The sequence below is a fragment of the Triturus cristatus genome, chromosome 4_2 (assembly GCF_964204655.1).
Source record: "Triturus cristatus chromosome 4_2, aTriCri1.1, whole genome shotgun sequence".
Lineage (NCBI taxonomy): Eukaryota > Metazoa > Chordata > Amphibia > Caudata > Salamandridae > Triturus > Triturus cristatus.
The window spans coordinates 438,400,360-438,427,772 of NC_140586.1; the positions used below are offsets into that span (position 1 = coordinate 438,400,360).

The 27,413-nt window shown below is 42.7% G+C and overlaps 1 protein-coding gene across 1 annotated transcript in view; it reads left to right on the plus strand.

The window, feature by feature from the left end:
* TTLL7 (tubulin tyrosine ligase like 7) overlaps nt 1–27,413 on the plus strand; it is a 925,222-nt gene that overhangs the window by 607,012 nt on the left and 290,797 nt on the right. Inside the window, exon 17 of the mRNA XM_085600119.1 lies at nt 25,181–25,385. Within this exon, the coding sequence (XP_085456245.1) occupies nt 25,181–25,385 (205 nt within the window). The remainder of the gene's footprint in view (nt 1–25,180; nt 25,386–27,413) is intronic.

A 27,413-nucleotide genomic window follows, 5' to 3' on the forward strand; every position in this document is an offset into this window, starting at 1 on the left:
CACTGGGTAGGAGTATTCCTTGTTCATGATAGCTCTAGTGTGCTGCAGGATTCTTTTGTGCACCTGAAGGGTCATACTCCCCACGTATCTGAGTTTGCTTCGTCAATTTAGCACATATACTGCATGGTCTGTTTTACAATGATACCCTCCCTGGGTTTAGAAAACTCTATCATTGAAGGGGGTCAAATAGTCTGTAGTGTCAGTTCTGAGTCTGCAGACTTTGTGTTTACCACATCTTCAAAACCCCTTGTTTTGTTGAAGCCAGGTGGTTTGCAAAGTCATTTCAGGACTACTCTTAACCAGAGCGTCTCCCATGGAGTATGTTCTTCTGTATGTAATAGAAAGGTTTTCTGGGAGCAATTGCCAATGACGGGTTTTCCGTATACTACATGTCAGTGTTTCCGAATGATACTTCTCATAGCGTTATCAGGATTGTTATACCTGGTGATTAGTCTAATGACAGGGTTGACTTTTTTCACTGGCTTCTTGGTGCTGTTACTAAACTTACTCTATTTTTAAGTCCCTAGTAAAGTGGTATACCATATACCTAGGGTGTGTAAATTAAATGCTACTAGTGGGCCTGCAGCTCTTATTGTGCCACGCCCACTTAAGTAGTCCCTTAAAATATGCCTAAGGCCTGCCATTGCAGCCTGTCTGCAGTTTTATCCTAGAGATTTAACTTGGTAAAATAAACTCCTTGCCAGACCTAAAACTAAATTTTTGATTACATATGTCACCCCTAAGGAAGACCCTAAACAATCCATAGGCAGTATATATTGTAATTAACAAAATGGGCATGTACTTATAGGTTTTGCATGTCCGGGTAGTGAAAACCTCACAAATGTGTTTTTCACTGCTGTGAGGCCTGCCTCTCCCAAAGGATAACATTGGGTTACTTTATTACAATAAATAAGTGCTAACTTTTATTTGGGAACAGGGAGAAATATCATGTTTGGTGTCTAAGAAATAGTTATTCTAAAATCCCCTTTGTGACAAAGTAGAATTTTAGGTCACAATTCTGAAAATGGCAAAGTTGGCATTTGCTTGTTCTAACCATTTGGTGCCTGCATCCTGTTTCCCAGGTCACATGACTAGATGTAATTGGCAGTTGGCCTTTTTTTATTCCTCACAGACAGTCACACAAACGGGGGACTATGTGTTTGCTGCATGGGCCATCCTGGCAGGATGGGAGGGGTTAAGCTGTGACCCCCCCACTTGCACTTCAGAAAATCTGCCTCAGCCCACACACAAACAACTTCACACTAGCCTTTTTTTGCCCCCAGACATCTTGGCACCAGGACACGGAGGAAGGAAATTCCCAAAACCTATGTTAGGGGAGAACTCAAGAAGTTTCTTCTAATTCAAAGATGGCACCAGATATAAATACTGAACCCTCAAACCTGTTCTTCAGTTCACTTCTGGACCTATTGAGGACTCCGAGAGGACTGCCTTGCTGTGTACTTCAGAGGACTGCTCTGCTGCTCCAAGAGGACTGCCTTGCTGTCCGAAGAAGCAGGGAAAATTGAGTCTGCTAGACATGAGTAGAACAAACTTGAATAGACAAAGTAGAACAACTTCTTGACACAGTGCAAAGGGCCAGAAGACAGTAACACAGGCAAGCAGAAGCCAGCTTAGCATACATAAAGAAAATTTGAGTGAGAATAACCCTATCAGATCTCTAATATGAAATCTTACATTAACACCACTTCTTCAAACTAACCCAAAGTCGCAATATTAGGAAACAATCCCTAAGAACCTATAGATTGCTCAATCACAATGTACAAATAAAATACGGCATAATGTTAATGTAAGCATTGATTACATATTTGAAGATACGTTTTGCTAAAACTTTGGTGATGCTAAAATTCATGTTGCAGAGTTACATGGCTTTGTCATTGCTTCCAAATTTTGCCTTAACATTAGGCTGGTTACTTCTGTTATGAGACCTACCGATACACACAGCTCAGGCAATGGCAAAGATCATTGTCTCAGTTCCTAGTGTGACTGTATACTTTTTGCTGCCAATGTGTACTACAGGACATCATGCACAAAATCCTACACACATTGCAATCTATTTAAATTGCACAAAGAATCTCCTTCAAGCTCCCGATCCACGCACTCAAGGCACTCCACAAGACCGGCCCAGCCTATCTCAACAGTCGACTCTCCTTCTACGTACCCAACAGGAAACTCCGCTCCGCAGACCTCTCCCTGGCTACCGTCCCACGCATCCGTAGAACCACAGCTGGAGGCAAATCCTTCTCCCATCACGCTGCCAAGACCTGGAACACCCTCCCCCTCATCCTACGACAAACTGAACACCTTCTAACCTTCAGGAGACAACTCAAGACTAGGCTGTTCAACCAGTAGGATCAGCATCCCCCCCTTCCTCCTCTCCCTTCATCGCTTTGAAACCCTTGCGGGTATGTAGTGCGCTTTACAAACTTTCTGATTGATTGATTGATTGACATTGGGTGCAGGCCCTTCCCAGGAGGGAATGATTGGAGCAATACTTTAGACCAGTGGAAGACACCACATGCATCTCTAAATTACAGAACAATAAGATAACAGGCGTATGTGGGCTTATGCCACTATTTTGCAAGTCCGAATTTGGCTTTATCACTGAACAAAGTTGAGGTGATAACACCAAGTAATGTGTGCATATTTTAGACAATATCCACAGAACCCAGAAGCCGGCAATCCTGCTCTTTTAATTGTTTATTTTTTATTTTTAAATACATTTTTTATTTGAAGAGAATATACATATTACAGAATACGTAAAAAGTAAATTTTAAACTTCATATATGATATACATTCTTAGTTATACATATATTAAGAAAAGTGCATATTATTTCAATATTTCATATATTTACACCATGAGAAAAGAAAAGAAAAAACAAAAAAAAAATAAAAAAAATAAGAACAAAGGAAATATGAGAGACGGGGAAAAAACGAAGCAAGACAATGCTGCCTGTACCCGTACATTCAATACCATTAGGCCAGCCAATCCTTTCCCGCATTTTGGCTAGATAGCCATTTATTCATAGGAGCCCAAATTTCCCTACCTCTCTTACTAGCACGCCGGCCTTTGCAGTTATACAACGATCTTTCGAGATTATATATGGCCAACAGGCGGCCTAACCAAGCATAATATATAGGTGGAACAGCATCCTTCCATTGAGTAACGACTAATAACTGGGCCACAGCTACTGAAACAAAAACAAACTCATTCTTACTTGAATCATATTGTATTTTTTCATCGTATCCAAGTAACATTAGTGTAGGGGATATACTAATTATACTCCCTAGTGCAGCAGATAAGAATTCATCCATTCCCTTTTTGAGAGGTTCTAGTTTCTCGCAGCCATGGGACATATGTATTGTATCTGCTGGGCCTTGATCACATCGGGGACATTTATTATTCACTCTTTTCCCCCATTGGCAGAGCTTTGCCGGAGTAAAATAAAGATCATAGATGGTATAATAATGTTGGGCTTTCAGGTTAGCTGTAAGAAATGTCCCCTTACCTACTGCTAATGATTGGCATAGGTCTATATCAGGGTCTCCTAATTTGGTGGCCCATCTAGCTTCCACTTTTTCCAAATCGTCAGGAAGTGTACCAATCAATATTTTGTATATATGTTTAATTTTTGTCTGGGGGTGCAACATAGCTTCCATTAAGGGTATCCTGTTTGTGGAGATCCTTTGCATATTTACTTGAATTAGAAAGCTAGTGATCTCTCGATATTTATAATAAGTCCCAGTCGCTAAACCATATCTTTGTTGTAACTCACTAAATGACAGTCTCTGATAATTTGAGAATAGATCTTCGATTTTTAAGATCCCCTTTTCTTCCCATAATTTACTCAGATTATCATACATTAATATGGGAAATAGTGGAGACCCCCACAAAGGTGTATATCTGTTAAACTGTGGAGTTGGCATGAGTCCAGCTATTTTACTCCAGACTTTCCACATTGCTATTACCACCTTAAACCTATTTTTCTTGTAATAACTGGCCTCAACTTGTCGGAGAAGTGTTCCCTGCGCTGTCTTGCCTATAGCCAGTTCATATATAGATGGTATACCCATATTTGCCTCTTGATGTCTGTCAGTCATATACCCATTTCCTGATTAAATCACAAAGGTCATCTGCTATAAAAAAAGTTGCAAAGTAATAGAATCTTAGATTGGGAGCTGACCATCCACCTCGGTCTTGTGGTAGTGTTAAGAATCTAAGGTATCGTCGTATTTTCGTGTATTTCCAAATGAAATTACTGAAAATACCCTCCAATTTTTTTAAGAAGAAATCTTCAATTTCTAGCGGGATGGATCTAAACATGTATAAAATCTTGGGGAAACTGATCATTTTAACTATATTGCATCTTCCTATAAGCGTAAGATGGAGTCTATCTAGTAATCGTAGATTCATGCTGGTCTTATTTATCATGGGTAGCATGTTTATGTTCCAGATTGAGTCCGTCTTGCAGCTTATTTTAATCCCAAAATAGGTTACCTCATCATGTTTTCGGGGATCATTACATGGAGTTTTAGAATTGCAAATAATCTGGGTTTTCCCTGTATTCAGTAAATAGCCAGATTTCCGGCCATAATAACTGGCTAATTTTTGGATTTGTGTAATTGCTCTTTCAGGGTCAGTGGTTACTACCGTCAGGTCGTCGGCATACGCCATTATTTTTGTACCATAGCCATCACAACAGAGTGGAGTAATTATCTGGTCTTGAAGAATTTGCTCAATAAAGATATCAATATATAAGGCAAATAATATGGGTGAGCAGGGGCAACCCTGCCTTGTCCCTCTCGCAACATCAATTCGGCTTGACTCTAAACCCATTACATGTAATTTTGCATATGGCTTGTGGTACATTGCCTGTACTGATTTTATAAAGCCTGGCCCAAACCCTCTTTGTGCCATGATTGCCCATAGGTATTGCCATGAGACTCGATCAAATTCTTTCTCTGCATCCAGGAGGATCATAGCCATCTTCTCACCTGTTACCTTGGTTATGTCAAACAGGGCTATAGCCCATCTGATGTGATCTGTTGTGCCTCTTTCAAATATAAAGCTGTGTTGCCACGGTGAGACTAGATGAGCTATGGTCCTCCCTAATCCAGTTGCAAAGATTTCGGAATCCAATGTAGTACCCTTATTCATGAGGGATATTGGCCTGTAGGAAGCTGGATTATCTGGGGGTTTTCCCTTTTTTTTTTTTAAACACAATATCTGCTCCTTGCCAGGTTTCCGGGGGGGGGGGGGACCCCACTGTATTGAATACCAAGGAACAGATCTAAAAGTAGCAGAGCTATTTCGTCCTGAATTGCTTTATACAATTCCAGAGGAATTTTGTCAGGGCCAGCCGCTTTTCCTGAGGTCATAGACTGTAGGGCAGATACTACCTCTTCCATTGTAATCTGTTTTTCCAATTCCTGCTTAATTTCCTCGCTAACTCTACGTTGATTTTCCATGATTATTTCATTCTCATTAGGTAAGAGAGGATCGAGATTATCTTGTCGGTATAGATCTATATAAAATTTCTCGAAGACCTTGATAATATCTCTTATGTCTGTAAGAGATGTACCATCCTGTCCTTTAACTTCGGTTATGTTATTTCTAGCACCTCTCTGTTTAGCCCATAGAGCCAACATTTTACCCACAGATTCCCCATACTCATAACTTTTGTTTTTGTGTGCCTGAAAGGCTGCCGCCCCTTTCTTGTTGTAGTAACTATTGATATCAGCTTTAGCTACCGCTATTTCCTGCCTCAATGATATCTCCATGGACTCTTGTTTTTGCCTAATTGCACAGGTATGTTGTTTTTCTAATTCTCCCAGACCTTCAATCAGAACATTAATCTCTTCTTTCTCTGCTCTTTTTAGATGGGGGTAAACGTTTGACAGGATTGATTTGCAGTTACTAGGATAGACCCTAGAGATGGTTGGCTGGGACATAGATTTAGAACCTGGACCCTCTGTAGCTATAGCTATAGAGCTACATGTACTTGTTAGAGTCAATGGGGTCATGTCCCCTCTTATTGGAATCAGGTGCAGTACACAACAGTGCTGCCCTGTATCCACATTCTTTTACAAGTCACAATAGAGATACTAGCTGAAAGAATCTGCAATAACAAGGAGATGCACGGAGTAAAAATAGGCAGAAGCACCTGTAAGATTGTAATATACGCAGATACCGTTTGTTGACACTGATTGAGCTGTGCAGACCTATCCACATATGATGTGAGAGCTAAAGGAACATGGAGAGATGTTGTGGTTCCAGTTAGGCTTCTAAACATCCTACATGCTAAACCTCTTTGTTAGACCTGGCATCCTTGGCATGGTTTTGCCCTAACCTTTTGCCTTCAGACCTCCTGTTTTTGCTCACTTCATTTTTGCTGACTTTGGGACTCTGCATACTTTGCCACTGATAACCAGTGCTAAAGTGCTTGTGCTCTTTAACTAAAACACGGTAGCATTGGCTTATACCCAATTGGCATATTTAATTTACTTGTAAGTCCCTAGTAAATTGTCATTATATATGCCCAGGGCCTGTAAATTAAATGCTACTAGTGGGCCTGCAGCACTGATTGTGCTACCCACTTAAGTAGCCCTTTAAACATTTCTCAGGCTTGCCATTCCAGACCCTGTGTTTGCAGTTTTAAACCGCCATGTCAACCTCACACCCTTGTCGACCGTTTGCCAGGCTCAAACCCTCCTTTTAATACATATGTCACCCCTAGGGTAAACCCTGGAAAGCCAAGAGGGCAGGGTGCTATGCATTTAAAAAGTTGGACATGTACTTTTACGTTTTACATGTCCTGGAAGTGAAAAAATTCGTTTTTCACTAGTGCATGGTCTACCTCTCCCATAGGGGAACAACCTTTACAACGCAACTTTTACAACGCACTACCATTACAACGAAACTGTTACAACGCGAGTGCATTGACAACGCAGGACATTACAACGCAAGTCTTTACATCGACTTGCACTAGATGGCGTGCTAACATTAAAAATAGTGTAGTTTACTATCCCAACACCTTCCCTACTGTTATGTGGACTGGAGTTGGAATAGTAAATTACACTTTTTTAATGTTAGCACGCCATCTAGTGCAAGTCGATGTAAAGACTTGCGTTGTAATGTCCTGCGTTGTCAATGCACTCGCGTTGTAAAACTTTTGTTGTAACAGCATGCGTTGTAACAGCATGCGTTGTAACGTCATACATCCCTCCCATAGGATAACATTAGAGCTACATTATTACATTTTTTTGGTGTAATTTCTAAACGAGAAAGGGTGTTTCTGGAATCATAATTTAAAATCCTAGCTTATGGTAAAGTCGTTTTTAGGTCTCGCCTAGCTATTGCGATAGCAATCGCAATGCGAGACTCTAGTAAGGAGCTCCCAAAAGTGCTCCCAAAAGCGGATTGCATGGCGAGCACGCGCACAATCACGTGCATCGTGCTGCCATGCAATCCGTTTGGCATCGTACTTCAAAGGGTCCGCTCCCCCGCTTGGAATGCGCTCCCCCACCAAGCGCGCGCACAAATTTGCTTTCACTTTACTGCAGTCTATTGCCTCCTGTCACACGCGTCCTCCTTTCTCAGCTGTTCTCCTCTGGTTAGTGCGCTGATCTCGTCACACAGTGCAAGCCAGATGTGTTGGCTTCGTCAATGGCTGTTTATTTTACCTCTACAATCAAATAAACCGTATTCTGAGTGTTGTCGCTCTATTAGATTTAGATAATCAAGGGCACAGCAGCTTCAAACCTCATTGTGGCCCCAAAGCAGTTTAATATTTTTTATGTTGAAATACACTTTAACAGTGATGTGTCCAGGGTTTTATCAAATGTTTTTACTGGTTTTGATAGATTTAGACCTAGCTTTTTGCAGAGACAGTTCTTGAAGAAACAATTTATAACTGGTATGAATAGTTTTATGGTGTTGCTTGCTGCCCGACTCCTAAACGGAGCGCGTGCACCCCACCGCCTCTCCCGCTGCAGTGCAAGGCGCGTGCGCTTGTTTAGCAGAGGTTGCTCTGTAATCCATGTACAATCTCTTTGTCTGTTTCCTATCATGTAACGCAACCAGCTGTTGAAAGGCGAGTCCCTCGCACTGCCAAAGAGCGATAAGCAGCCCTGCAGACAGCTGTTCTCAGCTTGTTGAACTTTCCATCAGTTCGCATTTTGCTTAAACAGCGCGCTCTTCTCCCGACCGGTTGATGACTTTTTTTTTTTGCATCTTTGATATAGCGCGAACTCGACCCAAAGGTATTGGAGCGCTGTACATGAGCACCGCATTTACATACATATTCGGGCACAGGGAGATTAAGTGATTTGCACAGAATCACAGGATGTGGACGCGACCTTGAGGCTCGAACCCTGGTTTCCTGCACCAAAGTCGGCAGCGCAGCCGACGGACCACATCCCCTCCCCTTCTCATGTTTACATAAATAAACTACGGTAAAACCAACTCCTCGAGCCTGGCGTTCCTTGCTTAACGCCATTCTCTGAAGGACAGTCAAGCCTACTCCTGCCCTGACTCTGCCCCTGTAACGCCCCAGCAAAAGAGCAGCCGTCCCGAACACTGGCACTTCCACACAAGCACCGACACCCCTCATTAAACACACACACACTCACACACACACCAAACACACATACACATATCACACACATCACAAACACACACATCACAAACACACACACAGATCAAACACACACACCAAACACATATCAAACACACATACACATACACATATCACACACATCACAAACACACACATCACAAACACACACACAGATCAAACACATCAAACACACACACATCAAACACTCATAACTCTAAACCGTCACAAACACGCACCCAAAATCATACTCGGACACAAAATAAACTAGCAGACACACACCATGAACAAACACAAAACTTCTTGGAGTAGCAAGTTCGTACAGTGATCTCGGAGACGGGCTCGTCTCCAGACCTATAGCAGAAATACACTGGCCGCAATGACACTTTGCAAGGAGAAGAGGCACGCTTGCGCCAACCACCATGACACCATAAACACAAAACAATTACGGCAGCGAAGACAGGCCTCTCAGATTAGCGGGGAGACACCCCCACCACCCTACTATGCTAAACATTAATACTTTTATTTATGCATATTATTTAATGTTTTAAAAACATGAACCATGATTATATGATTAATTATTGAGTGACTAGCAACTTAAAAATGTTAATTAATCGGAAGGTAGATCTATAGAATCAGAATTCATGTGGCATCTAATTACGAAATTCTGCAGATACTGACAAATGAACAATGTCTAAGCTAAGGCATCTATAAAAAAGTTTAAACATTTAAAGTTGCAACAGAACCTGCACAGAGATGCATTTTCATTATGGCCCAACCTGCACATACTTTCGAGTTTGGCTAATCCCTCCCAGGCTTCCGTGCTTCATTTGCAACAAAAAATAAGCATGGGCAAAGCCAAAATATCTGGCTCTAATGTTCCAACATAAGTAATATACACAGGCATTTGCAAAAGTTGCTTACTTGCATTGCATGGCCAAAATGCAGTTTATTTAATTAAAGCATGTCCCACTGGCTTCTCCTTCTCCTTTACCATGAAACATGGAATGAAACAAGCATTTGCAATGCAATAGGTCTCGCATATCAGAGAGTTTGAGCTATTGGCATTGTAAATGACAGTGCCTTTTATTTATGTTTTGAAAACCTGCAAGCGGTGCCTAAACACTTTGTACTTATAGTTGTTGCTTACGAGAAGCAAGGCGGGCAGTAACTGCGCCTCTTCTACTGCCAGCCTTACTTCTCGTAAGCAATGATTATAAGTACAAAGTGTGTGTTTAGGCACCGCTTGCAGGTTTTCAAAACCTAAATAAAAGGCACTGTCATTTACAATGCCAATAGCTCAAACTCTTGCAAATGCGAGATCTATTGCATTGCAAATGCTTGTTTATATGAGCAATTAGAAAATTGCCATTTTGAAAAAGCTGTCATTTTCCTGGCTTAGCCATTTGGTGCCTACTGCCTGTCTCTGGGTCACATGGCTGGGTGTAGTTGGCAGTTAGGGTTTATGTATTCCTTCTAGACAGCCACACACACACAATAGGGAGCTTAGATATGACTTGATGGGCCATCACTGTCAGGATGGTAGGAAGGAGCTGGGCCCAGCCTCACTTACACTGGAATGGACTATATCCTGTCTCCCCACAAAGGGCTTAATACCCCCTGTAGTTATTCTGAAGCCAGGGCCAGAAAGGCAGGGCATCTCTGTACTTCAAGGGCATGCCTCTAGAAGTTTCTCCCCACTTCAAAGGCACAACCGCGTATGAAAGAAGGGCCTCAGACACCAACTCTTCAGTGCACTTCTTGACCTGTGGATTCTCTGCCACGAAGAAGGACTGCTATGCTGCTAAAAGGACTGCCACTATGCCGGACTGCTACTGTGCAGGAGCTGCCCTGCCGACCTGCTGTTTGTTGCACTCTTGCCTGGGGAGGAAGAACTAAACCTGCAACTTCATCTTGAAACCAGGACGCAAGAGTGACTCCATGGGCTAGTCTGCTGGCCACCCGATCTGAGCCTCAGGGACATAACAGGCTCCCCAATATCATGCACCAGCCCCTGGACCCACTGCAGTGAGTTCCTGATCCCCAAGTGGTGCTTCTCAGGCCCTGGACTCTTTATTTTGATCAAGGAAGCTGAAATCAAGCTTTCGTGCTCTTAGTGACCGTAAATGGGCCCATTCGCACCAAGACCTTGAAGCATGCACCGCAAATCAACATGAAGTTCTGTCAGCCTGACTCTTCGCTTTCAGCATCGACCACTTATGGGGACCCTAAGCACGAAGCTCCAGCAACACCCACCTGCAACTTCAGCAGGCTCCTCGTGCTGCACCTACATCCTCCCGCAATGCTGTCCCTGCTCCTTGTTGACCTCCTCAAGGTGTACGGGAGTCTTGGCTTGAACTTAGGAAAGTAAACTTCAGTGACTCTAACCTGGTGACTGTAGCTGACACGCGCTCCATCGTGGTCGGCCTAAAAGTGTGACTTTGGCCCAGTCCAGAGAGACCAGATATCCCTGATTGGTGCTTTATGGCACTATTTTATTCTTTAATCTTTTCAAATTCATGACTCCAGTTCTATTGATTGGATTTTTGTTGTTTTGGTCTTGTTTTACTTTTTACATTTTGCTTTGTTTTTCCAACTTGGTGTGGGCTCCTTTTGTGTGTTTTTTTCTCACAGTTTTACTACTTATATTTGTGCACAAAAATTTTACACGTCGCTTCTAAATTAAGCCTGACTAGGCTACCAGGGGATTGAGCATAGGTTAATTTGGGGTTTGCGTGTGCCTTACCTGGACTAGGGTTGTGGTTGCTGCTTGACCAGGGCCCACACACCAGTCGACCAACAACCTAATTTCAACACTCTTGATCATGCAACCCCAGATAGAAGCCTTAAAAGCCTGGTTTCCTTTTAGCTGGGCCTTACACCAGATGTAATACTTTGCAATACAAATAACATAATCCTTGGGACATATGATTGAGGTTATTTATGGGTCACTGGTGCATGTTTTTGGAAGAATTTGCAATCTTGGCACACAGGGGCCTAGCATGGCTGGATGGAGTGGCAGGTAACTAAGATGAATTTGTTACTCAAGGTTGTCTTGTGCGAATAACCACAATTATAAGACTACTGCAACATAAGATAGGGGTTTTATCTGGGCTGAGTTATAGCTGAAGGTTTCTAGGTGCTGCCTGACCAGGCTAATTCTAAAAGGGTACTGGGGTTTCCAAATGTATCAAATTACTATCAAGTTGTCCAGCTTTGTTTTCTGGTTGAGTGGGAGAAGATGGAGTGAGAGGAGCAGTGGTGCTTCATTGGTAATATTAGTACATAGGTGGGTTCTTAAAATTCTTTACTTGTCGCAAAAATACTGGTTGCAAATAGCAACCAGTATTTTGTGACATGTAAATAATATATTTTGCCCTAACCTCCTTACCTCAGAGCATTCTATGTAAACTGACCTCTGTTTTTACAACCTCTGATTCTGAAATAGTATGCAATGCAATACTTTATACAAATGTTTGCACCTTATGCTGCTTGTAGATGGGAATCACCAAGCTTTAGACATTTGATGTTGGTGGTTCTTTCATAAAAAATGGTCCATCTCTGGTGTCAAGGAAATGTACACCATTTGTCCTACAATCAGAGTTAACGCTAATACAACCCCAACAAAAGCTGGAAGTACCTGGGGGCATATTAACAAGGGCATTATCTCCGCTTTTTTGGCTTTAAAAGCCAAAAAAGCGGAGATAATCTTTTCACCCTATTTACCACAGGGTGATAACATGCATTAGTGCATGTTAGCACCCTTTTACCCGACGCCTCCCTTTGCATCTCTAATGAGATGCAAAGTGGGCGTCACTGGGCAGTACAACCTTGCAAATATCGCTGATATGCACATCGCGTTATTTACAAGGCTGCCCCAGCATTTAAGCAGACGTTAGTTTTTGGAGAAAACAGCTGTTTTCACCAAAAACTAACGTCTGTTAAAATGCAGATTTACCTATCCCTAACATTGGGGGTGGATTATGCTGATACGACCACAGGGTCGTATCAGCAAGGTTATGGCCGTTTTGCAGGGAACATCGCTGGAAAACCAGCGATGTTCCCTGCAAAACGGCTCTTTCCCCGCTATCGCTGGAATTTTTATCGCCCTGGAGAAACGTGTTGTTAATAACGCGCTACCAGGGCGATAAATTACAGAGATAGACGGCGATAAATAAAAAAGCGCTAAGCGCGCTTTGCGTTATTTATCTCCGTCCCTTGATGATATGCCCCGCGGTGCCCATGTGTAATTATGTAGTTGCAAGTATTTTTCAGAAATGTACATGTCCACACAAATTTCTTTTATTTTTGAGTACTACTTTGGCGTTGTTAGTGTAGTTTTAGTCAAGTACATGAAAAACGAATAACCAAAGATTCCACTTATAAAACACAAGTGATTTATATAAGGCTATGGTAACCAGTTTTGGGCTGGCTTTTTAATTCAGTGGGACCCTATAGGCCATGTCATTGAATAAGAGCTGTAAGTATTGAGTGGCTGGCCTTGCAAAAACATTCTCTTCTCATATGTCCGTCTTGGATTTTTTCAAACATCATCACCTGTGCCTCTGCTGTGGAAGATTTTCAGAGATATGAGGCCTGACTTATCAAATATTTTTCCATTTTCTATCAGAAGGAAGATAGAAGTTAGGTTTTCCAATATGGTCGTAGGTGTTTGTGAAAATATATAGGATAGAAAAAAGTAGTTCTGATTTATCTTTCTATTTTTTCATTTTGTGTCCATGGGAAATGCTGATTGCTAAATTGAGCTTCGCGTGTTGGGATGTCACCTTGAATACTGATGGAATTTCGCGTCAGGATACTGTGTCGTCTCTGAACAGAGAAATGCATTTTGCTCTCCCATTTTCGCATTTTATGCCTCATTTCCAATAATTCCCTCAACTGGAAGTCATAACTGGTGCAGTATGGTGTAAACATCTGTCTGGTACTTAGTAACCATCTCATTTATTGAATGCAGGAATGTAAAAATATCAAGTTCGAGAAGTGGGTAGTTATTGCTTTGAAACATCTTGCACAGGCATGAAGAATACGGCTTACTTGGCCAGTGGGCACGAGGTAGGGCGTAGCCGGCGGTCAGAGTGACGTCAGTCCTGAGACAAACGCAGCACGGAAGCAAGAAACGTTTGGGCAGATTTACAAGTCCCTCGCGCCACTTTTGCGTCACTTTTTACATGGGAAAAGTGACGCAAAAGTGGTGCAAGGGGCTTGTAAATCTGCCCTGTTGTGCCTTGATTTCAAGTGTATTTCTTCGTTTTTGCTTGCATGAAGTAGAGGTAATAACTTTTCGTAGCGCTTGGTGACTTCACTGTTGCTCTCAAGCGCACGTTAATGAGTGAAGGGAATTGCACATTGATGTCTCTGGAACTGAGAGGGGCACTTTTGTGTTAGTGAGACGGTGCACTTTCATGATTATATTGTAATTTCACAGTGTCATTTTACAGATGCGTGGGAAAAAAATCATTACATGGAGAAAAGCTGACAAGTGTTTCTTTCTTTGCATGTTATTGTGCGTTATGTTCTGAGTGGAAAGTATCCAATTGCATGAAGCTCTTTTGTGGATTGTCATACACTGCCAATTAACTAGGTGATAATGAGGTATGCAGCTAATTATCCTTCATCCTTATTTTCAAAACTCTCTACTATGAGCAGCCTCAGGTATTGTGTTTGCTTTACCCACAAAGATTGACCCACGTCAAGCTGTACCCACTACCACCCCCTTCCTCATTCACTTCCCAGACAGTGTGCACCTCCTCCCAGGCCTAAACCCTGCCACCACTAGAGCATTACCGCACTCACAGTTCTGGCGATAATGGCCCTCAGTTATAGGAGCTGTTGGAGCATGGCGGGAGAACGGCAGTGAAACTACCACCTGGCAGCCCCGCCCAATCCCTGGATGCTACAGGGACTGGTGGCGGCACTTGGGCCTGGAGGGTCTCCTGTGTTGGTCCTTGCTATGTCATGCATGCATATCAGAGCCGGAGTGGGGAATAGAGGCTTTGCACCATTTATTTATTCAGTGTTTTATATAGCGCAAACATGACCCATTGGGTAGCAGAGCGTTTCTCATTTTCATAGTATCAAACCGTTGCGACAATCAAAGAGGCGACATCAAAACCATGAACATCCCATAGACTACTCATTAAAATGCACAATCTCCCCCATTAGACAAAAGTGAATCCCAGAGAATACCTTGCTGGGACCACTCAAACATGATATATCAGCAGTGGAATTCCCAGGATTCACCGTATGCCACAGGCAAAGTAATCCTAATGATTGCTATGTTGTTGTGGGTGTGTTAATGATGCAAGCCATTCCCTGCTACTTGTTGCTCAGAAAATCTCGACGCATTATCCTCACACCAACCATGCTTGTGTGACAAGCCAGGTGAGAACTGGGATTTTCAAACCATTCTGTTGTTGTGGGAATGTGCCGCGATTGGAGCCAAAACTCAAGGCTCTTGCACATAATCCGAGCCACTGTTTTTTCAATAAAACCCACACGTGTAATGACAAACAACCCTAACATTTCTTCTTGTCTCTAAGCGTCCCCATGCATATTTTTGTTCTGAGAGCAGTTGTGGTACCCTCGATCATAAGAGAGCCCCTTAAACTGCTACTCCTCAAGGGAGACCCCAAATTACTCTCCCCACCAAATACTCACTGAGACTCTAAAAATTATATTGTACTGTCCCTAAACTTGTCTCACATCCCTTCCTCGGAACTAGGTCTCGACTGCTCATCCGTCTCTGCCAGAAGAACAGAGGAGGCACAGCAAGGCCGACTTTCCTTTGCGGATCTAGTGGTGCATCACTCCACGCGAGGGGACCCCCAGTACTTTTGCTGTGTGTGCCGGTCCCAAAGACTGGTCCTGACACCAGGGATTACTCGACATGACGCAACTTAATCTTGTTATGTTACGGGACTCCGACGGAGGTCCTTACGATCTACTACAGGAAATAATACATTAAACGGGGATTACCTTATCCCAGAGAAGGGTGTAGACCAGTCCCTCGAGAGGAGAGCCTTCCTGCACCTTTCTACACACCTGTCTGTTGATTCTTGTATTTGGGGTTCATAGTTGCACCCAGCGTAGCAGTGCGTTGGCCTTCCTATGCAGTTTAAACCCAGAGGCATGGGGCATATGGGGCCCCTTATATGTTCACTGTTCGTATGTCTGTGTGAGGTACAAGGAGCAGAGCATGTACAGCAATACCTATCATGAATGTATCTTGAACAGTACCAGTGCACCTGTTGTTAAGGTTACTTTAGTGTAAGAATGGTGTTTGCATGGTGGCTTGTGAAGGCTTGCCACGTTTCCCCTATTGTTTCAAGGTCGGTTGCAGTACTTAATTTGTAAATAACTAAATAAATGCTGTTGGCCAATTGTTTCCCACCCCTTCTACCAGATGCACATCTCAGGGGTGTGGGCTAAATGGTTAATGACAACGCTGAACTTTCTTAAACCTCCGAGCTTGTACAATGCTCCTGTTGCTAATGTAATGTGGAGAAATAGCCAACAGGGCATGTCGCACTAAGCCTGTCTGGTGCCCATGGGTTATGTAAGGCCCCTTCTGCTAATAGACCCTTAGCTAAGAGCAGCTCGCGCATGCTGTGCATTAAGCAGAACATCCTCATACAGTGAGTGACAGAGCTGCTTAGCCTCTGTACCTACACTTGAATTAATGTGGAACAACATATCTCACCGTCAAAGAGAAAGCCTCAAGTTGTGCCTTTAAGAGTGGCGAACAGTCTTTCTTCTTATCCAATGTGCACGGCAGAGACAGTGCCCAGTTCTGTTTTCCACTCACGCAGTACTTGCAGAAACACATTACAAAACCATGTCTGGAAGCCAGCCCTAGTATTATAGATTAGACCTGGCAGCTGACCATATCAGCAGCAATTATGTGCAGAGCACTGTCTGATGTGACACTGAAGATGCATGCATCCGGAACAGGGTCTGACATACAACTTCTATTCCTGGGGTGTCCAACATAGGACCAGGAGGGCCACAGCCATACCTGATTTTCATATAAGATAAATATAGCTCATTTACCTTGTCAATGTTTATGTAAAAAATCTGGCCAGGCCTTGTGAACATGACAGTAAATACTTGCTCAACCTGACAGAAATTTAGGAATGCCCGCGATACACCGTTTCTTTACTATTCTGAAAAACAGAACTGTACATTTCAGAAAAACTCCAGGTAGATCACTTGTTAATGTTAGTTAGGCAGAGCCACTGAAATTATGCCATTATGTGGCATTTTCAGCATAAATTTGGATTTGCCACATGTATCCATCATCTGCTACACAATGTGCAGATTTTAACAAAAGAAATGTTTCTAGCTCAAACGGAAAAAAAAGTTCACACAAACACTGTGCCATATATTGCCGTTCTGTGGAAACTCTTAGCAAAAGTTGACTGGTTACCTTTCAGCTTTTTATTGCTGTATTTGGTTGTTAGGCTGCCTGGTACTAACGAGGGGAAACGGTTGCCCAGACATCCTTAGTGTGTGTAAAAATAAGATAATAATGAAGGTGGCCACAGCCAGTCCTGAACTGATAAACACCACCTCCACTCTCTTGCAATTCCACCATCACACCCTGCAGAAATGGATCGACAAACACCACCACCCTCTTCCTACATGGCAGGGATTTGGTGGCAACATGGTGGTGGTGAAAGTACTGGTTTCTGTATCTGATTGCCGCTATTCCTTGTAATTGGTAGAGTGGAGTGGGCTTGGCTGAGTGTGGCTACTGCCTCCCTTCACCAACGTCAAAATCAAGGCCTTAGCGCTTTGAGCACTTCTAGAATTTAATTCAGTAACATTTGGTTACAATGACTGAATAATGCTTTCGAGGTAACTAGCTCTCGTCTATTCAATTTGTTTATGAGGATTTTCTCTCAATTTGTATGATTTTCAAACCTAATAGATTTTTGCTTGGTACATTATTTGATTTAATATGTTTTTCATTGTTTGTGTTTATGGTATTGGAACTAGTTGTGAAAAAAGGCTTATTTTCTCCTAAATGCTGTGTGCAAAATAGAACATAAAAATAAAAGCATAAAGTAAATTTAGTTCAACTTACACAGAGGAATTAAAGATTTTACCCAGTTTGACCCTTTGCTAAATTTCTTCCTGGATACACTATTGTAGCACATTGCATAATTTTCATTAAAGTGTTTTTGATGCAACAGAAGTGGAAAATAACCTGTTACACAAATGCATCAATCAATCAATCATGGCATTTGTAAAGAGCACTGTATACCCACAGGGGTCTCAAGGCGCTGTGGGGGGGGGCGGGGGCCGGGGGGAGGGGGGAGGTGGGAGGGGGGAGGGGGAAGCTGCTAACGTTCAAAGAGCCAGGTCTTGAGAAGTCTTCTGAAGGTCAGAAGGTCTTCGGTCTGCCGCAGACGGATGGGGAGGGTGCTCCATATCTTGGCGGCGAGGTGGGAGAATGATCTGTATCAGTATTGTTGCTTTTCTGCTGTAATATAAACAACTAATCAACCTAACACAAATAAACCATGATTTACTGTGCTTAGACTTTACTTAGTTGGAGGTAAACTCTGACTATGCAACAAAAAGTGGAAAATACTACAGCTGGATATTTGGGAAGAAAGATGGTAGTTTATCAAATGCCTCTCCCGAATATTTCAAAAGACACACAATTGATGGACGGAATGCAGAACAAATCAAAACATTCACCCTCAGTCAAGAAATCTGGGTTAAATCCATCATTCTTTTGCTCACCATGCCACCCCAGTTTAGACCTGGCCATATGCAAATCAGTCTTGACCCTGTGCCTCATGGGAACAGTCCAGCCTGAACTGCCAAGCCAGGTCCGCCCAGGACCAGAAACAAGCATCCTAGGACCGGTTTCGGGGTTTCACCTCTCTTCAGACAGGATAGCTTGATTCCAGTGGCACAGTGAGCCCAGGACCCACGTCTAGGCATACCTGGCGCATTTAGGGTGAGAAAGCAAAAGAGCGGCATGGTGAGCAAAAAAACGATGGATTTAGGCCCAGATCTCTGTACTGGGGTGAATGCATGACATTGTTCTGCATTCTGTCCATCAACTGTTGTTTTTGCATCACCCTAACATTTAGCATGCTTCGATGATGATAATGGTTTTATTTTTATGTCGCAAATAGAACGTGTGGTTTATTCAAATGATTTTATTGCTTTTAAAATTACAGGAGCCCACTGTAATTATGAGATTTGCCAAACAGGTTATTGATAACCTCCCTGTTTGGGTAGATGGTAAGAGGCATGCTCAGTGATAGTTTGCAACTTAAAACATGATTAATATGCAGTGAGTTGTGCAATTGTGATGTCGTGTGTGGCTTCCATTAGATGTCTTTAAACACAACACTTGATTCATAACTAGGTTATTCACTTCTCTGAAGAGTGAGTAACAGGTTCTGAAGCTAGGTACTGGTCGAAAAGTATCAGTTTACTCTCCAGGATCATAAGAGACTCGAATGAAACAGTTGAATGCCTATGCTTGACTGCCCTCCCCTTCCTTCTCTGTGTCTCTGTAGAGCTGCAGGTCTGAGGGAGCTTGGGGAGCTGGGGGAAGATAGGTGATGTCCAGGTGCTGCGAACTGCCATCTCCTCCACCTTTTATGAGTTTTTGCAGTCTAGTGACAGGAAGGAGACTCCTTACCAACCTCACAGTATCTCTGTCAGAGACACTGTCAGCACAATTCTCTCCATGCTTCCAGTGGCCTTGATGAAGTCAATATTAGGACAGAACCTGCTCTATGCTTTCTCGTTGACAGTGAAGAGCACTACCTTTAGTCATAAAGGGATTGTAAATGTTCTTTGGTGGGGAGAGCGCTGCAGAAAGGCCGGGGAGAATTAAAAAATATGAAGGGAAGGCTGGCCAATGGTATGGACGGCTGGGTGGCAGAATATATATATATTTAAATTACTGCGGAAGGAGAAAAGACAGGCCATATGGAGGTGGGAGAGGGTAGGGGAGAACAGGATATATTTGTATTAAATTATCGGAAAGGGCTATGGGGTAGATGAAGGACAGGAATGAATACCATCTCAATTCACACATTGCGCCTGCAGAGGGAAGGGTGTACTCCTTTCTGCTGGTTTGGAAGACCATTTCTTCGGACCGGTAGCTCCTTCAAACTTTGGAAAGGGATTATACCCTTCCCTTCCTGCAGGCCCAACCTTTTATTGCCCCTCCTTCCATTGCCCCCAGTCTGGATCACTTGGAATGCTACAACACGGAGTGGCACTCCTCCTATCAAGAGGGACAGTGAGAGTAGTACCTGAGCAGGAGAAGAAGCTAGGCTTTTACGCACATTATTTCCTAGTGCCCAATAAGGATGGCAGTCTGCGTCTGATCCTAGATTTCAGGGACCTGAAATCTTTCCTCAAAAAGGAAAAGTTCAAGATGCTGATCCTATTTCAAGTACTACTGGTGTTGGAACTTGGAGACTGAATGGTGTCTGCCGACCTGCAGGGTGTGTACTTCCACATCCCTATTGTGCAGTCACAGTGGAATTACTTGCGATTTGTGGTGAGTTCTACGCATTACCAATTTGCGTTACTACCTATTTGTTTGACATTAGTGCCTCGAGCCTTCACAAGGTGATGGCTGTGGTAGCAGCTCATCTCAGAAGGTCAGATATCTCTATATTTCCATACCTGGACAACTGGTTGATCAAAGCCAGTTAGCTGAAGTTGGTTTTGCACCATCTACAGTCTACAGTATCCCTGTTGTTCAAACTGGACTTCTCAATCAAAAGCCAAAATTTCACTTGTGGTCCTCCCAGCGCCTCAAGATCATATGGTTGGTACTGGACAAAACCCTCTTTGCACTTTTCCTCCTCCCCAGTGGATCACTGACATTCAGGAAATGATCTCACTCTTTTCCTAAGCTTCATGAATTCCAGTCCTGAAGGTTCTAAGGTTTCTGGGTCTGCTCGCTTTCCTCATTCTCCTGGTCACACACGCACATTGGCATATGAGGGCCCTGCAGTGCTGCCTCCACAGGCAGTAGCTTCAGTACATGGGGAGTTTGTTGCATTCCATTGTAATCTCCTCCAGCGATGCAGTTGGGGGAAAGAGGCAGATCTGAGATTTGGGATGGCCTTCCCTCCTCCTCCAGCAGTGACCACAGTAGTAACAGTTGCTTCCACCCTCAGGTGGGAAGCCCATCTTGAGGACCTGGAGATCAGAGCCCTCTGGTCTCCAGAAGAGCAAGTTCCTCACATCAGCCAGCTAGAACTGTGGGCGATTCGGCTGGTGCTCAAGACCTTCCTCCACTCTATCCACGGTTGGTCCTTCCAGATCTTGGCAGACACCATAAGAGTGATGTGGTATTTAAACAAGCAAGGACGGGGCAGGGTCTCTGCTCCTTTGTCTGGAAGCACTGAGACTGTGATCTCAGGCACACTGCCATAGTATTTGGCTAACAGTCAATCACCTAGCAGGGTCTCGGAATGTGAGAGCTGACAGCCTGAGCTAGCGTCATCTTGCCGATCACAAGTGGCGTCTCCTGCATGAGGTAGTCTAGGGCATCTTCACCCAGTAGGGCAGTCCTCAGGTAGATCTGTTCTTCTCCTCTAACAGTGCTAAATGCCAACAGCTCTGTAACCTCCAACTATTGAGGAGAGTTCAGGTGGAGCTTTCAGCTGCATTATGCGTCCCCCCATACCCTTGATCTCTTGGGTTTCAAGGAAGATTCGTCAAGACTGGCCACAAGTTATTCTCATCGCCCTCAATTGGCTGGGACAGATGTGGTATGCAGACCTTCTCCAACTCTCCACATGTCCCCGCTCTGCCTGCCATTACGTCTGGATCACTTCTCCCAGTGGTTCTGCACCCCAGTATCCGAAGCCTAAGCCTACAGGCTTGGAGACTTCAGTGCCGACATCTGAATTCCTTCCAGCTGCCAGAGTTGGTTGATGTTATCCTATATGTATGTCTTCCCTCCATCTACTCTGCATACTCTGGCAAATAGAACAACTTTGTATCATGGTGTGCAGACAATAACCCAGTACCTGCCAAATTATCCTATGTTTTGCAACATGCGCTTTCCTTAGCACTGAGGGGCTGTGCAGTTGGCACTGTTAAGGAGTATTTAGCAGCCTTGTTTGCTTTCCTCTGTCTACCAGATCAGCCGTCTCTTTTCAAATCTCCCACTATCATGCTTTTACTAAAAGAATTGACCAATCTCTATTCCCTACTGCCTTACTTGTTCCCCAATTGGATTTGAATGTAGTCTTGACTTTTCTAATAGGGACCCGATTTGAGACTCTACCTAGATGCTCGTTATGTATGTTGACATTCACTTCTGCTAGAGGAGTGAGCGAGTTGCAAGCCCTTAGTTGTCGTCCTCCGTTCGCCTGTTTTTACCTGGACAAATTGGTGCTGCGTACCAGGGCTGCTTTACTCCCTAAGGTGGTGGCACCATTTCTCCTTAGTCAATCCATTACCCTTCCAACATTTGTCCCTCCTCTACTAAAGAGGAGGAGCTGTTTCATAAGTCGGATCCTAGGCAGGCACTCAAGTACTATCTGTACCGTACAAAAGATGTTCACCCAGATGATCAGCTCTTCGTTGGGTACTGTGGTGCAAAAGGAGCAAGGGAATTCAGAAGAGAACATTATCTACATGAATTATCCTCTGTATTAAGACATGCTATGCCTAAGCCAAGAAGGAACCACCAGAGGGTTATCAAGGCCTATTCCACCAGGGCCAAGGCCACCACATCTGCTCTTGCAAGAGCCTTTTCCTATAGCAGACATCTGCAAGGTGGCAACGTGGGCGTCTTTGTATAACTTCTCCAAACACTGCTGCCTGGAATCTGAGGTGCACGGGGATGGGCACTTGCCAGGTCTGTTTGCAGGATTTTCGGGTCTAACTATCCATCAACCATCCTCCTGGGCAGGGTATTGCTCTTAAATCTGTTCTACAGGTGAGGAGTCTGCAGGTAGAAATATCCCTCAAAAGAAAAAGTAACTTACCTGTGGTAATGATCTTTGTGATGGATACTCTATCTACCTGCATATTCCTCACTGACTCGGCCACCAACCCATTTGATGAATGAGTTATAGGGAAAGTTGATAAGATCCCAAATTGAATTTTTTGGTACTGCATTACTCAAGGTCAATCGGCTCTCATGCCTCGAAGCTTGGAAAAGATGGACGTAAATGACATTGTTGCATCGGTGTGGGCTCCATTTGGCCTCGGGAACAATGTCTGATATCACTTCCAGTGTTGACCCAGTCTGGCACACCCTACCGGCAGTTTGAGCTTTGAAGTTTTCCAGATCCAGTCTGACACCTGGAACTGTTCTATAGGGGAGGAATCTGAAGTTAGATAGAGTATCCAACAGAAAGATCATTACCACGGGTAAGTAACTTTTTCTTCTAACATGTTTGGAATGTCCTTAACAACCTAACACCCCAAATACTACTTCTGTACATTAGACTATGAGAGCATGGAATAGCTAACTTGCTGGTAGAGTTTTTTGGGATTTAGTGCACCCCATTCCACTTCACAGCGGAGAAGCTGTGGTTATTGGACTTCAGCCAGGAGAGAGCGTTCCCTGGAAAGTAAAGCAGACTTCATCTGGGCTCAGCATGTCTCTACCGAACACCAGATTAGGAATGAATGCTGCAGCTGTACGGCAGTCTGACAGGGCCTCTTGCGATCCTGGGGCGAACACCTTCCTCAATCGGTGGTCAGTCCATGAGGTGTTTACAGGATTGACCACTGACGTTTACCCTACATTGGGGACTTTCCACCTAGTTCCAGACCTACCCGGTATGAACAAATATGACAGTTCAAGACATAACCGTTGTGAACTGTATAACAAAAGTATGTCAATTCAGACTACACGTACATTATGCATTCACTGTCTGATCTTAAAACATGGATATCAGAAAACTGGTATCAGACTTATTTCTCCTGTTTATCAAGGCCCTTGTTTGGATGATTTGATACTTTCCCAAGTTCAGTGAAAGATAATGACATGTTACATATGGGTCAAAATTAAACAGCCAAACTCAACAGGCTCAAAATGGAGTCTGGCTTTGGGGTTTATACCACAGTATCTAATGTAGTGTGCTGTTTATGTGAGTAATAATGCACTGCTGTCCACTTTACAGGTATGAACTGGAATTTTTGGATACAACTTTTGACTTTTGAAAGTGTGTGGGTCTGCACGTTTATGGCCACTCGCAAAGTAACAATGCTCAAATTCTTGTATTTCTCTTTTTACATTTAAATCCCTTTTTACAGCCTTTGGAAACCTCGTGGGGATTAGCTGTCAGAATGAAACAAGTGTCAGCTGACCTTCTTTAAACTCAACTTCTCTTTTATTCACAATCTTAACACAAATTGTGAAAAATAAAACCCTCTTACATCATTATTGATCATCCACTCAGCTAAGGTACAGGCATGTGTGCCTGTTAACATAGGGAAGTAGTGTACATCCTTTTCCACATGCACTTCCAAGCACAGTTAATATTTGTTCACTCTAGCAGATGTGCATTTTACACACTGAAAAAACTTACTTTTCTGTGTTCATCACATCAAGTGGCCGTGATTCTTAGGTCCCACCTTTGAAGCAACAGCATACTGACTAAAGTCCCTGCATATTTTAATTTATGTCTCCCTTCTCAAGGCCTTTACGTGCCTGAGCGAAACACATACCAGCTAATCGTCACTAGAATCAACGTGTCTCTTACTTAGGAACTTAACAGCATTTGTGTTAAACTTTTGTTTAGAAAGGGATTGCAAGCATGATTGAACGTAATTTTACTTATAGTCAGTGCGCTACATGTCTACTTCTCCATAAATATTGAAAATATATATAAATCTTTATTGCTAATATACTGTGCTTGAAGATAGCTTTTTGCCAGCGACTATAATTGAGTGGAAACTGTCTATCACTATCATTATTTCTCTTGACTAAGGCTTCTTTAAAGTGGATCACCACAGCTTTGGATGTGTTCTTCACTATTTACATACCAGGGCATGTAATGTGCTTGCTAGATCATTGAAGACCCCAATTATTTGTGCTGCTTTTGAGATGTGGCTAGTACGTATAGCCTATCTCAGCCTTCTGTTCATTCACCTAAAAATCTCATTATTTCTAAAAGGTTCTCACTAAATGTAAGACAGGGCCTATGATGTTTTCAAGAATAATAAATATGCTGAGGGTGTGCACAATGTGCACAATTTCCTCTTGCATAATTAAGTGAGATGTACAAAAAGTTATGCAAGATTACACAATACAATTTTTGTGTGAATGGTCTTTAATAACGTGACCAGTCCTAATAGCATAATTTCAGGATTTTCGCATAACAAGTGTAAAGCGAAATGCCATAAAGTATGCAAGATTACTCTGGTATAACAGAAATTTCACATTGGCCTAAAATATGCTGCATAAAGAAGAACTGTACATTCTTTAAAAAAATATATATATCATTTTGTGATATTGCTTCTATGTAATTGTAATTGTTGCTAATCCTGCCCGTTTTTCTCTATTTCAGACTCTGTCATCCATGCCGGAAAGCACAACCAACTCAAAGAAACAAAAGAACTACAGCAGCAGCAACAGCACGTGCAACAGCAGCAGTAACAGCTGTAGTTCAGAGTCTGAAGAGGACCTAGATAAGGAAGATCATAATGAGAAAAAGGAGAAAAGAGTTTCATATGATATTGACGAACAAAAGTATAAATCTTTGGAACGGTCTAGTATGTATCCTACTCAAACCATTTATTCCAATAAGGATTTTTTCTGGTCTTTTACCATTTTTAAAGGTAGTACATGCCAGGATTGTGACAAGTAAAAATCTTTTACAACTATAACTTAGTGTGAGTAATGGAACACAAGTCTATATTAAATTTGATCTGAAACACAATTTATGTGTTGTAAACGTTTCAACTTCAGTGTCTGTGTCAATCATTTTTATTGAACATAAAGTTTAGTAATCTGCCACTATAGTTCATGGTAATATGAGTTTTGAGTTCATTCTAAAGGGTTTTTGGTGAACACATTAAAAACAGCATTCTTATCGTACAGTGTTATTAATTCTGCATTAATATAAGACAACACTGAGACCTTTCACGCATTAGTTTCTAAATCAATCTTATCTGATACAGACATATTGAAGAAAATATTGTTGCCTCTGAAAGTTGCTACACTTGAAAATTTAGAAATAGTTTTAATTAATTGAATCTGTAAACATCACTATTAACTAAGACTTTTGGCAATTTTCCTTTTAGGAAATAGTTCAAATCTTAAAACCCTACAAATGCTCCACAGTAGGTAAATGAATGGTACCTATCAACCTTCTATGATATGTCTAGAAGACTTCACTGATATTTTAAGTTGTGTGAGGGAAATGTCCATTTATATCACAGGTTTAAGACATAAAATGGACAAAATGGGTATTACCATTTGGTATATTATATAAAGATAAATGGAAGTGAGTTTGGTGAGTCTACAGTTCTTAATTTGTAAAATAATAAGTGGAAGGACCAAATATTTTTCTTAGTGCTCTACTGTAAACACTTCCAAATTATATGGTTGCAGTTGGAAGGTGGATTATTAGTGGGGGTAAGTATGCACTTACCACTAGCAATGAGGCCACCAACGCAATATAAGGTCCAGTCATGGTCTCAATATATTAGCCCCTGGCTTAACCCTCGGCAGCGGCTGCGAGCAGGCAGGTTTAACTAAGGAGTCAGGTATGTAAAGCATTTAAAAAAAAAAAAAAATTAAATAAGTAAGACAAAACACAATAAAAATCTTTTTTGAAAATAGTAAATATTTGTATCTTTAAAATGACACCAAAACAACAAAATCCAATATAGGGAACCGGAGATATGATTTTTGTATAGAGTAAGTACTTTCTAGTGTTTCAAAACAAATAGTGCCAACTTGGAACATCTAGTCGCGCTTGACTGGCATAAATTCAAAGTTTGAGGCCGACCGCGATGGAGCCCTAGTGAGATACACTAAGCAGCAGGCCCTAGCCAAAATTGTACCTTCAGACGATTTTCTCTCCATGTTGCGCTGTCACCTCCAGCAGGCTGATTTGAATGCAACATCATTGGATTGCTTCTCTGCAAGGCCCCGGTCAAATCCTGGAAGTCTGGAGCTCCAGAGCTTTCAGTGGGATGAACCTGAAATCCAGGCCAGGTCGCAGATGAAGGTAGCCAGGCTAACTCTTGACGTCGAGAAAGTCACTTTATGGAGATTTTTCCAAAAGTTGCTCCAAACTTCTCCAATCTTCTGGAACTTCTTCCTGAAGTTCACCTTGAGGGTTCAAAGTGTTCTAAACACACATCCAAAGTTCCAGAGTCTCCGAGTTGCTTTTCATAAGTTAGAACTACAGGTCCCACAATGCAACTGGCCAAATCCTTAAAAGTCCATTGGACATTTTCGATGCTAGGGACTTCTTGGAGGAGGTGGTGCATGTTACCTTTGTTAACCTGTTGCTTTCAGGGAGTCCACTCCTTATACATTTTTAAACAAGGCAAAGTCCTCAGGGCTGTAGAACCAAGTGGACAGTAGGAGCCGTCCTCCAGATTGCAATCCTTAGGGTTGCAGACCAGGGTTCCAGCAGAGCAGCCCTTCTCCGTGTAGTTTCAGGCAGCAGATCTGAGTTGCTATGCACCTCTCACATATGTCAAGCAGGGGGGCACCCCTGTCCAATGAAGTGCAGGGTGCTACCCAAAAGCATGACAAACTGGCTAAAACGTCCAAAGAAACCCCTA